Below are 12299 nucleotides of genomic sequence, written 5' to 3' on the forward strand. Positions count from 1 at the left end.
GGTGCACATGAGCCTTTAATCAACTGAGATGATGAGATTATAATGCTTATTTTAGAGGTCCCCCCTCCAGAATCTTCTAACTGATTTGACATCCAGAGCGGCGGTGCTAACATTAAGCAGCTACGTGACGTTCTGCCAGGTTTTTTTCGGTTCTCCGCCTGCTGCTGCTGCCGCTGCAGGTCCAGCTCTGAGGATACAGAGACCCAGATACCACACTGGTTCCATCGCTTTTCAGGACAAATGAAGCACACAGACTCTTACGGCTCCCATTGCTTTCTGTCTCTTCCCCCTCCCCTTGCTAATCTATCTTTCTTTCTCACTCTGATACCGAAGTAACTGCTCTCTGTCTCCCACTCCACTCCCTCAGCATTGCTGTTGCTGCTGTTGCTGATAGTTGTGTGACACAGGGTCCAGAGAAGCCAGAGTCCCCCACAAGGAAAGTAGAGGCACTTGACCCCAGTCTGTCCCCTGCTGATCCCTGTCCTCCTGGATCCTCTATTCTGTTGCCTGCATGTAATGGTGGCCTGCAAGTGACATACTTGAGCACACCATTGTGAGCGCTGAAAGCAGAAAAAAATAAAGCAAAATGATCATTTACTTGACACACAGTGGACTTGATGTCTAAAGAAATGTCTGTTTGTTTTGATGGCATTCCACAAATTGAGACTCTACTTCAATTTTATGCATGACAAAAGAAAAGAAAACGAACATAATGGCAATGCGGCTTGATAAACAACTTGGAATGAAAATTAAGCTGGATGAAAACAGTGCCAAGACCAATTAAACCTAATCAAAATTCTAAAGATAAAATGTCCAGCTCCACTTAGAGTTTATCAGATTCAGGGAGCTTGGACAAAACAGAATAATGAGACGAGATTTAACATACATATCAAATTGTTCATCAAAAATGGGAACTCTGTGAGCTTGCAGAGGTTTCGTTTTACACAAAGCTCAATAATAATGTTGACAGACCACATTGTCCAACCTCTCTCTCTCTCTTTTTCCTCCACCTCTTGCTCTCTTCCCCTCCTTTTGTGTGCATGATTTCTCGTCGAATATGCATGACAAGAGTTGTCGTCATCAGTGCTGTAACTGTCGTCGTTGTTTCCCCCTCACTAGTTTTTTGGCATGTATTTGCTCGATGTAGTGAAATGTGATGCAAAAAAAGAAAAAAAGCTTTACGATGAAATTTCTTGTCTATTTTCTTGTCATCAAACATGTTGAGTGTCTTATGAAGAAACTGTTTATTTTGAAATGTCTATTTATGTGAATGCAGACACAGGTGCGGTGAGAATGTTTTGGGGGTTTCATTTGTAATGTAGAGAACCACTAGAGGAGATTCATAGTTTTATATGAGTGTCTGATGTCGGGGTAAAGGGGAAGCATTTAGCCAGACTGTTTAATTCTGCATGTTGATGAGCTGTTAATCAAGCCTGGGCATTTGATAACATGCCTGACTGCACCGCCAGTCACGCCTCTGTTTGCCCTTACAAAGCGGCACATGATGTGACTCAAAATTGGTCAATCCTAATAAATCACTGGCCCTTTAGAAGCTGCACTGGCACAATAGTCAACTGATTATCAAAATAGATGGGCATTGTCAGGGGTGATGTTCACAGAATAATGTGTTCATCGCTCTGTCTTTTCGCCCGACCGTGATGTATGACCTCCAAAATGCGGTAAAGCGCTGCCAATTGTGGCACCGTGGATAAAAAAATAAAAATAAATCACATGAATTCTCTCGCTGGTGTTCGCTGACATACAGCTGGTGCTGACACAGTTGTAAATACTTTGTGGTATAAATCACTTTGATGCCAACCTCCTGCCCAACATTTCCAACAATATATCTGAAAAGAATCACATGCAGAATGTCAAAATGGACCATATCACTACATAATATCAAGACTTTTATTTTTTATTTTTTTCTCTCTCTCAAGAATTTATCCATCTTGAGGGCTGGGGATGGTTTTCCAGGACTGAAATGTAGCATCATTGTTATTTTGGAGGACATTTGGAATTACTGACAGCCTATCAAATGAAGTGTGTGTGAATAAAGCAGCTGTAAATGTAGATGTGTGCTGTAGCAGTGCATTTTTTTTAAATTTTATTTTAGAAAGAGGACACTGGCAGAAGTATAGTAAACTGTTCTTGTGCTTTTCCCCATTGCTGTGTGAAGATCTTTCTAAATGTCATACGTGCTCTTTTATTGTTGGACACCTTCTTGCTTTAAGCTGTAACCAAAGTAGGACTGTCTTTTCATGTCTTTCTGAGTCATTCAACTTTGATTGTTATTGTACTGGGTGTGAATTCAAATCATTTCGTTATTGTTTATGCGTGGGGGAAAAAAGATGGTGCTTGGTTTAGTCTGTACAGAATGTCATACATGCAGTGCAACTTGTCTATAACAAACACCTTTATCTCCATGTATTTTGTACAGCAGTGTGTGTATGCTAGTAACAACGACTGAGGGGTTTTGGAAACTGATGGTGTACAACTGTAAAGTTAAATGTTCTAAAAAGCAGAAAACTTTCATCCAGCAGCAGAATTAGTTTTTGATAAACTTGTCAAAGAACAACGAAAAAAAGAAGTCATTTGGTTTCATTCTTTTTTTTCTTTCTTTTCTTGTGAGAGAAGAAAAAAAACAAAAAAGCTGAGCTCTGCAGAGTAATTGTTGTCCGCCTTTTGAAAAGATCGGAGCTAGACAAAGCATGAAAGTAATTGCCTCCTAAAGATCAAATCACATTTATCCCGTCTTGCAATTAAAAGTATCATTAGCATTTAAATTGCCAAATAAGATTGTGATCAACAGAAATCAATGAGAGCACCGAGGATCAGCTCAAACACTTCACGTTGTTTTCCACGAGCAGGGCTGCGGTCATACGGTGGCTCTTTAATCCAAACGCTTCTGGGAATGCGACACTTCGCTTTCTCTCACATACAGGAGGAGTATTTTCTCACTGTCACTCTCAGGGACATCTTAACTCTGATTATCGGAGCAAGGAAACTGCCTCACTCGAGCAAAAATTCCTAATAGGAAAGTCACTTCTCTATTTTTTTTTCTTTTTTGCTGAGTGCATTGTAAAAGTCATTTTCTTTGCTGTAAATCTCCCCTCGCAGATTACTCTTCTCAGTTTAAGGATTAGTTATGTTTTCTCCTTGCTATCCTCCTTAAATCTCCCCTTAAGCTGCCCTGAGCCTTTTGTAGCCAACGGAGCGAGGAGGAGCAAGGTCTTCAAGGTGGATGTCTGAGAAGGAAACAGTGCAAACTCGAATGTAGCTTATGGTTCCCTGCCCAGTGCTTTCTGCTCCCCACAGGCTTGTGGTGCTTGTCAGCTTTCATTAGAGTCTGCATCTCACACAGCCAACGCCCCCATGCTGCCTTGCATCACACTCGGCACTGAGGCAGTCTGTGTGATCACACAGCTGAGATGCTCGCGAGGTGGTCAAGCTGAGGAGAACATCAGCGCATCTGACTAATGACTGATGGAGCAAACATTAAGCCCGAACCGCGGCATTAGTGAGATTAAAATGCATCGGGGGAGAATTGGGAAGCGCTGAATATTTTATTCACCATATGGCAAAACGTGCAGCATCACGGCAGAAAAGCAAGCTTGATAAATGTTTAAAATTACGCCGCCTATCCAGCCATACGTTAGCTCCCCTTTGTTTGGGTTAATACTGTCTCTTACATTACATCATTTAATCACCAGATGCAGTTTCAGACAGTTAAAAGCTTCACGTCAGCTGGTCACTCAGACACCCAAAAAAGCTGCCTTTATGAATTAATCAAGAGCAAGAAAGGAGACATAAATAAATCAATTCAGGATCAAAGGCTAATCTGATTTAGCTTGAAAGCAAGCTGTGCATAGGAAAAAATACTTGTCATTATTATTGTCTAGAGAAAAACATTCACCAGTGACTCAGAAACTGAAGCTTTTTCTCATAAATTCAGACAAAAAAACATGTCAGTCCAGCTTCACCTCATGTGCATGGGAGTTCGCTCTGTGTAGCTGTTTCCATGTGTCTCATTCTGTGTCAAAATTCCATATTACAGACCAATTCTGCACATACTATAGAGCAATATAACACAATACTGGAGGTGAAACTTTGCACATGCCTCTACTGGACTCTACTGGCCCACAATGCAAAAGGATTGAAGAAGTTGATAGGCCTCATGAGTGCAATTTCGGCCATCTTTGTCAATAATCCTTCTCACCGAGTTAATTGCTGAGATCTAATAACAGAGAAACATCACTGAAAAGAGCGAGACACTGAGACAGGTTTAAACGCTCTTATTTTGTCAAAGAAAACAAAAGTGAATAGCACCATTTAAGCCAAACACTTTGCAGATCGATTTGGCAGTTTTAAGACTGACCAAATTTACCTGCCGTTGTTGCTGCCACGCATAGATTTCTAATAAAATGTGAGATTAATATCCACATTTTTTGCATTGCTCATGTAGCTTCTCCGTCTGAATAAGGCAGTTGAAATAATTCTGTTAAAGTACTCAGCTGAGTATGTTTTTGGTGCATCAGATTGTTAACAGATCTCAGCAGTTAACTTGAGTTCAACATTATCATAAGTGGTAGAAATGATGACCAAAACTAGTTAGAATATATTGGAATTATGCTTTAGAAGATACATTTAGCTTAATGTTGATTATAGTGTATAGCCGCACAGTTCAGCACCAACAGGAGAAACATAGAAACAAGTGGTGGATTGGGTTGATTTCTTTGTAAATACTTCATACAACCATAAAGTAATAAATCTTCCAAAAACAGAAGCATTGAGCTCTTCTGTTTCAAAGTTTTACATTCAGAAGTCTCCAACGTTACCGTTTGTTTGATGTTGACGTGCATTGGTTTATTACTTTGTAGCTTCCGAGATAAAAAGGTAAAACTAAGAACAACGGCATGTTTTTAAGGCAGTCCTTTATCCGTCTGTGGTATGGATTCAGGACACAGTTTGAGTGACTGTGCACACACATACTGTATGTTTACTTGATATCCATTAGAACAAAGTATATGTGTGTACGCTGGGCACACAGAACGTTTCATCAAACACCGATACTACTCTTTTTGCTGCATTTTCCCGCTAATGTGTAAATAGCAGTGACAGTCTATGCGCTGACCGTCGTCTCTCGAGGCCGATGCTTGTGCGTAACGTGATTACAAACCTAGCTGAATTCAATCAGGAACAGGGGCATATGACAGGGAGAGAGCGGTTGCCATGGGGTGGTAGTCATGAGACAAGGGAATTTCTTCATGTTTGGTTAGATTTAATAAACCCTCTCTGCATATGGGGCCCCGGCACTTATTTGAACAGGCAATGAAATGCAATCATCAGAGGTTCTGTGGGGTCAAATGTAAGTTAAGAGAAACGCTGCAGGATCTGAATGCAAATGCGGCATTGTACGTAAACATTGTGTGATTTCAGTCATGACGATGTGCAACTGATTCGTCCTGAAAAATGCAGCAAATATTGTGTCAAATGTTGAGATGACGCCACATTTCCTTTTTCACGAGATGACAATTAGGTCAATGCATGAGATGTTCATTAGCGTTCTGTTCCAACAAACTGAGGAAAAGTCATGATTTGGTGTCGTGGTGTGTGCATAGGGCAGAGAGAGGCTGCAAATTACATTTTGTATCATACATTTCTTGAAAGCAAATTATCTTGTCAGCTGTCACCGCTTTTTTTTTTTTTTTTTTTTTTAAGTTCTCACCTGTATCAGAATCCAGTCAATCATAAGCAATGGATTACAATACTTTATAATGAGCGCGCTGCTGTACCTGCCGAAACCGCGTTTTCCACAAGACTCATAATTATCTGTCTGCGAGAAAATGGATGTTTTTCATCTGGAGGCTCTGCGACGGAAGAGGTTATTGCAGAAGATGTGGTTTGCTGCACGCCGCCTGTTCTGTACATTCGCTGTGAAAGTGTGCTGCAGGCAGAGGAGGTTGCCACATGAATCTGGCAGTGGCACGGCAGCCCTGTCTGGAGACAAGGTGATACGGCCTGGAAATAATGAGCGTGAAAGAAAGAGTTAAGAGGAGCACTCATGCACAAATTTTCTGCACATTAAAACGCCAGCATGGCCTTGCGGAAAGGTCATGTTATTCAATAAGGACGTGAACCAGTGCGAATGGGAGGCGGGAGGAGCCGGAGATAATGCATGTAGGTACACAGCTCAGTGTCTGTGCTCCACTTCATTATCTTTGATCACTCCTGATATCATGTCAGAATACAACAGATGACATCTGACTGCCAGCGTGTTTGAGGGAAGGGGTTTGCTTTGTAACGACTCCGTGGCAACAACCCTCCTGCTTCCTTGTCTCAAATAATTATCCAGATGCACTTCACACTATTTCAACATCAAGCTTCCAGTTACTGCTGTCTGTCCTGTTCACTATTTAATTTTCCTTTTTATTATCATATTAATGACTGTGTGCCGGAGTGGCCTGCATCTCCGCTGTAAATTTCACTGTTGATTTGGAAGAAGATAGCTGGCTCACTGTTCTGCTAATGGCGGCATGAAAACGAGCACAGGATGAGGCTGTGGAGGCTTTGTTCTTCCCCAGGTGTGGCGACAGAGGGGCGGGGTGAGCGCCTCGGGATAAGGGGGGGTGTTAGTACCGGGGGGAACCAGAATAAAGGTGGAGAGCAGAAACGGCCCGCTGAGCTCTCGGTGTCACAGCTCAGGACGATATGTCAAACAAACAGTTGCTGCACAGTAGGCAGGGTGTTTGTCCACGTGGCATTCTGGATGAGGCTCAATCCACCCTGAGGACTTGACTCACACATGCCCTTCTCCCTGCCCTCCTATACCCCCTCCATTCCCATCTCCTCACCTCAGTGTCCAATTACAGCCCACTCTCATTAGCACAGTGTCTCTCCAGCGAGAGCCTTTCAAAGGGCAGGGATGGCTGCCGCTGCAACAAAGCCACCAACACGAGATCTATCAAAATCCAAGGAAAGAGTGGAAAAAGGCAAGTGCAGGCAGGACTTCTCATTATAGAGTGCTGTAGAAGGTGAGGGACGTAAAGAGTGGCAATCCCTGGCTGTGCTGAGTGTCATGTTATCTTTTCACTCTCTTAACAGGACTGACCTCCCACCCGCCCACAAGCCGGCCCCTCCCCCACCCAAAAAGAAGAACAGTGACATGAAGGGACACTTGACATCCGATGATATCCAGGTGAGAGCCTCATCTTCCTCCTCTTTATTTATTATTTCCCTCTCTGGGTGAAATGCTGAGATTTCTGAAAGTGAAATTCAAGGCAGCGAATACTTAACAAGACTGCAAAAACAAAGTCGGAGCACGGAGAGTTGCATTCATACGGCTGTAAGAGCAATTATGCCCATTTTATTTTCTCCTGACATGTCATTTCCTCCACATCAGATGGTTGGTGTTCGAATGATATCTATTGTAATGGAGAAATATATCAGTTTAGTGCTGTGAGGCTATTTTTTTTTCCCATGTACAATTTTTCACAGCTGCCTGACGCAACTTGTCACAAAGCTGCTTCAACAACCAGTCACAGTACAATTAAGAGAGCCTGAATATGTCATTATAGCAACACCTTGTTATTACTGAATGATTCATTTTCCTCTTAATAAAAAAAGTAATGGTCAGTTGGTCATTTTTGATGTAAGTATCCATCTTGTACTGCAGCATAAACCTGAAAAAAATAACCTTATTGCGTGTGCTGAATGCTACATGCTAGATTCAGTACATGTACAGTTCATTATGTACTTGAGCAAAGAAGTGGTGATTATTATAAAGCAGCACTCAAGTCTTGTAATTTCACACTGCTTTTAGTTCATTTAATCTCAAGATAGCACCTGGTTATCACAGCAGGAAGATTTAAACCCAGGTCAGATGCCACGGCCTCCTTCTGTGGAGTTTGCATGTTCCTAGTGCTTGCTTGAGTTTCCTCTGAGCCCAGAGTCATGGAAAGCGTACAGGGTAAATTCTCCAAAGTGGACTGGATTAAAGCAGGAGCAGATGCCTGGTTGTTGCACAGTCGCTGCTCTTTCTACCAAGGACAGTTGAATGAAGTCTGCGAATTTCCCAAAGAGGATCAGTGAAGTACAATTTTAACTTTAAGATGTGTTTTTGTCATTTCAACAAGCAGATTAATATGAATCAGAGACAAACTATTTCCAGAGTAATCTACTGATGGAACAATTCTCTACAAACACTCCCCACTCGCAGCGCTGCTACAAGAATTGCTGCTCAATCTTTAGAAGTGGTAATCTGAATCTACAAACATGCAAAGGATGGAGTGATTGCATGAAAACCACATATTACAGTCGTCTCTCCCTTGCAGAGCTCTGTCTCCCTAAACCCGCAGTTTTATAATTAAATTAGAGACAAGTGAACTATTAACATTGGCATTAACACAATCTGCAATTTTCTACAAACAGTGATTTGAGGAAAATGTGCAAAACACTCCACTTGCACCCCAAATGCAAGTACTGCTGCTTAATCTTTAGTAGCGGCATCGCCTGAATCTACAAAGGATGGAGTGGCTGCATGAACACAACTTTGCCACTGAAGCTACTCCCTGGCAGAGATCAGTTTCCCAAAAAGTACATCCCATGCAACAAAACTGTATTTTGACAAAAATGTGGTCCACTTTTTGAAGTAGGTTTCAAAATATGAATCTAATCAGTGTATCTTTGGCTTTGTTTGTGTTGTTTCCAACCTGGCGCTTCTTTTCAGGCAACCAATCATGTATTAGATGGGACTCATCACCGCGGTAACCCAGAAGAGAAGAGAAGAAGCTTCTAATGCGTTGAGTTCCCATGCAAACCTTGATGGTTTCCTAAAGCTAACCAAGTAGTTTTGGTACCTAAACCCAACCAAGTTTCTAACATGTAGTTGACATTGTCAAAAAAATCCATTTTAACCAAAAGCATGATCTTTTTGTAAAGCAACTCCAATGGTTTACATTCGAATGAAAATGAAATTCAAACCTCCTGGATGGAAGTCCTGCATCGGACTCATGCCAACGCCACCCTCGGTGCAGACTTTGTGGCTCTCTGAAAGCGGAAACCTTCCCTACTATGTCATACTGTTACCTGGAGAAAATACGTTTCTTTCAAAATGTACTCGAGAATGCAGTTTAGCTGTATAGGACTGTAATTTTTGGGAGATAGGGTTGCTTGGCAGGTTCAAAGAAGTAGGCCACACTCTCAGCATGTCCCTAAATCCATAATACATCTGATTCTATGCTGGTTTTCAGTGTGCGGCGTCTTCCCGCTGGAAAAGTGACAGAATTGAGCGTAGTCAAAGCAGACTGCATATATATGGTGGATTTTTATACATGCTGTCAGCCGGAAAAAGGTGAAAACTAATTCTGGATGGTGAAACTGTGCCAGTAACACCTCTGCAAACGACATCATGTGTTGATTCCTGTGCTAACGGTAGAAACGAACACACTATAAACATAAGTAGCGTGAGGTGTATTGAATCAATATCTAGTCTTGGAAGAGACCATTCGTGTGCTCCACTACAGTTATGAAATTGCGACTAAACCACGAATTGCCTTGGGTCATAAAAATATTTCCGAGCTGCTCACTTGGAATTTGAAACCTCACTTTCCGCGGTCACAGCGATTCTGCATAGCTCCTTGTTGATGATTGGCTCCTGCTCCGTGTGACCAACAGTTTTAATCAGCTGGTGGTCACACAGAACAGAATTCTTTTGTCAGGCTTGCATGAGAACAAAATCTTTATATTGCATTAAGCTGTTTAAAGAGCACCAAATCCAAAGGAAACTCTGGATTACTGCAGCCTTGCATCAATGTTTGCAGTAGTTCTGTCCATGAACTGCAGTTTAGCAGCTCTCATAGGAACAAGCAGCATTTACACATGAACTGCTACAGACTTTGTGCCTGCAGAGGTTGCACTGACTTTGCCGAGACCTTGTCAAGGACTGCAGTGTATCTCCACAAATTGAGGAGATAAAGTGGAAAAAAAAGAATTATTAGAATCTGAATAATTGAAGATTTCACCTAACTGTCAAGCTGGCCACCGCGTACCAGCACTGCTGAGATTTTAAATCCAACTTTATGATACTCTTCATAGGGCCCAAGGTCAAACTGCTGGACATCTGGGAAGAGAAAGTAATGGAGAGAAGGAAAAAGTAATGTGCTCTCCTCCTCGGCACAACTGCTGCAGAGTCCAGAAAGGCGTCTAATGCCTGAATGGTGATTAGTAGAAAAGATGAGGCTGTAATAGACACATTACAGGATTTAATGTGTTCGCTTTTTTTACGGCCGCCGTCGCTTTAAAACGAAGCTACGCACTCAGCAAAGTTGCATCTGGGAAAATAAAAATAAGCAAAAGAAAAAAATATATGTAAGAGCAGGTTTATGACATCATGAGTGTATGAATAATCAATGATATCTGATGCATTAAAAGAACAACTGTTGAACTAGTGGGCATGTGTGGTAGAGAATATATGCAAAAAAAGATTATATTAACAGCAGCTGCTCAGGAGCAGCACCTTCAACCATCAGCTATTTTAAATGACAGAATAGGTCTCAAAAGATCCACGATAAAAATAAGTTGCTAAGGAACAATCAGAGCTGTAATGTCAAATCACAAACCCAGAAAGAGTATCATTAGGTGTTCCTTCCTGCCCCAAAGCCTGTCAATCATCACAGGATCTGCAGAACCACCAACTGCTGTTATTATTTTTTTTTTTTTAACAGCTGCACATTAAGCTCGAAAAGATTTTCGTTTCTTATTTTTTGTCAAGGGTAAGCAGCAGATGCTATTATTGAAACTGGAGATTGTTGGGGGTTTATTTGAGGTTGAAGAGTCTGGCAGCGTCTCCGTTTTACCATTGTCCGGTGCACAGAGCAAAACTGGCAACGCTGCTGAAGTGTCAACATCACAAACGCTGAAGTCTGAGAGCCAAACGGACAAACATCCGTTCGGGAGGCCGACGTCTTCGTGGTCTGAAGACATGTTTCCTCCACCTAATTGCAGCCAGTGAAGTCTCGTACTCTGGTGTCGACCGCTTAGACGTTCAATTCTTTGCCTTTTGATGCAATATGAGTGAAAAAGTTCACCATGTTGACAGGCACCGAAGGGCTATTTTTGAGCATCAATTTGGCAGCCTTTTCATCCTTAAACCGAGCGGCATAGAGGTATGGAAGGGAGGAAAAAAAGCTTTGTTCACCAGCTATTACATGAATCTCGCATATTTTTTCGTTGATTGTTCTGGACAGCTTTGATTTCTTTCATTCACTTTCTTTTTTTCTTTTCATTTGCGAAATGCTCTGGCTAATGTTTAATGAAGTTTTTTTTTTTTGGGGGGGGGGAGGTTCATCTGTCATTACAATACTAGTTAATTGCTTTGTACCATGACAGGCCTGCGGAGCACGTTGTGAATAGCCCACCTTAAAAAGCCTTAAAAGGTGTTTCACTGACAGAAATGTCAAACTTTGCTTTGTGATTACGATGAGGTTTGACACATCAATTAGAAGTGCACCGCGGAGAAAGTCTGAGATCGACAACCTATTGAAAATGAAAACTATAGAGGAACCCATTGCCCACTCTGCTAATAAGCTGCCTCCATTATGCCACAAAAAAATCTGGCGAAACAGCAGAACCTTGAATTTTAATGTGAGGAACTTAGATAAAATTTAAATATCATCTTCTCACATCTAATATAAAGCTGAGTTCAGGCAACATCGATTTGAATTTACAGAGATCAGACCTCCTGTTTTTATAATATTTAAAGTTTTTCTCAGAATAGTAGCCTACAACCATATTGTTATGTCTTCTGCACAAAGAATATAAAATCTGGCAGTTTATTTCAAAAATGTTTTTGAAGTTCAACATTTTTCTCTGTAGTCCAGTTTTCAAATCCTCAAACGCAGAATAGATATTCATCTGCAATATGATCATTATAAGTGAAAGTTGCAGCAAATCTCATTTCAGAGCATCTCTGCTGCGGCACGGGGCCAAATTTAAACCCTTCAGTCAGCAAAACCAAACCGAATAAATGAAACCTGCAAGAATAAACACAGAACAAATGTGATTTTAATCCAAGACAGACAGCTCAGTTGAAAATAGTTCCTATTTGTTTTTTTATTGTAGGATAAGAATATAAGATTTACACCATTTATATGTTGATAAACTGTCTTTGTGATGCTGTAATTAATCTAAATCATCTATTTTCTAACCTCATGCCACCTTCATGTGGTGCAGTCGGCCCCTGCAGCTTTACAGTCGCTTTACCACTTGTGCTTCAGCCATTTCAGAAGTTTGCATCATGCATT

At 41.4% G+C, this 12299-nt stretch overlaps 1 protein-coding gene across 9 annotated transcripts in view; it reads left to right on the forward strand.

The window, feature by feature from the left end:
• The window catches only part of nectin1b (nectin cell adhesion molecule 1b), a 156236-nt gene that overhangs the window by 120172 nt on the left and 23765 nt on the right, over positions 1 to 12299 (forward strand). For 6 of the 9 annotated variants that reach the window (XM_055012429.1, XM_055012430.1, XM_055012432.1 and 3 more), the window contains exons 7-8: positions 368 to 434; positions 7100 to 7195. In XM_055012429.1, the coding sequence (XP_054868404.1) occupies positions 368 to 434; positions 7100 to 7195 (163 nt within the window). The remainder of the gene's footprint in view (positions 1 to 367; positions 435 to 7099; positions 7196 to 12299) is intronic. The other 3 variants (XM_035952909.2, XM_055012433.1, XM_055012436.1) reach the window with 1 other exon arrangement.

Source organism: Amphiprion ocellaris, chromosome 7 (assembly GCF_022539595.1).
Source record: "Amphiprion ocellaris isolate individual 3 ecotype Okinawa chromosome 7, ASM2253959v1, whole genome shotgun sequence".
Lineage (NCBI taxonomy): Eukaryota > Metazoa > Chordata > Actinopteri > Pomacentridae > Amphiprion > Amphiprion ocellaris.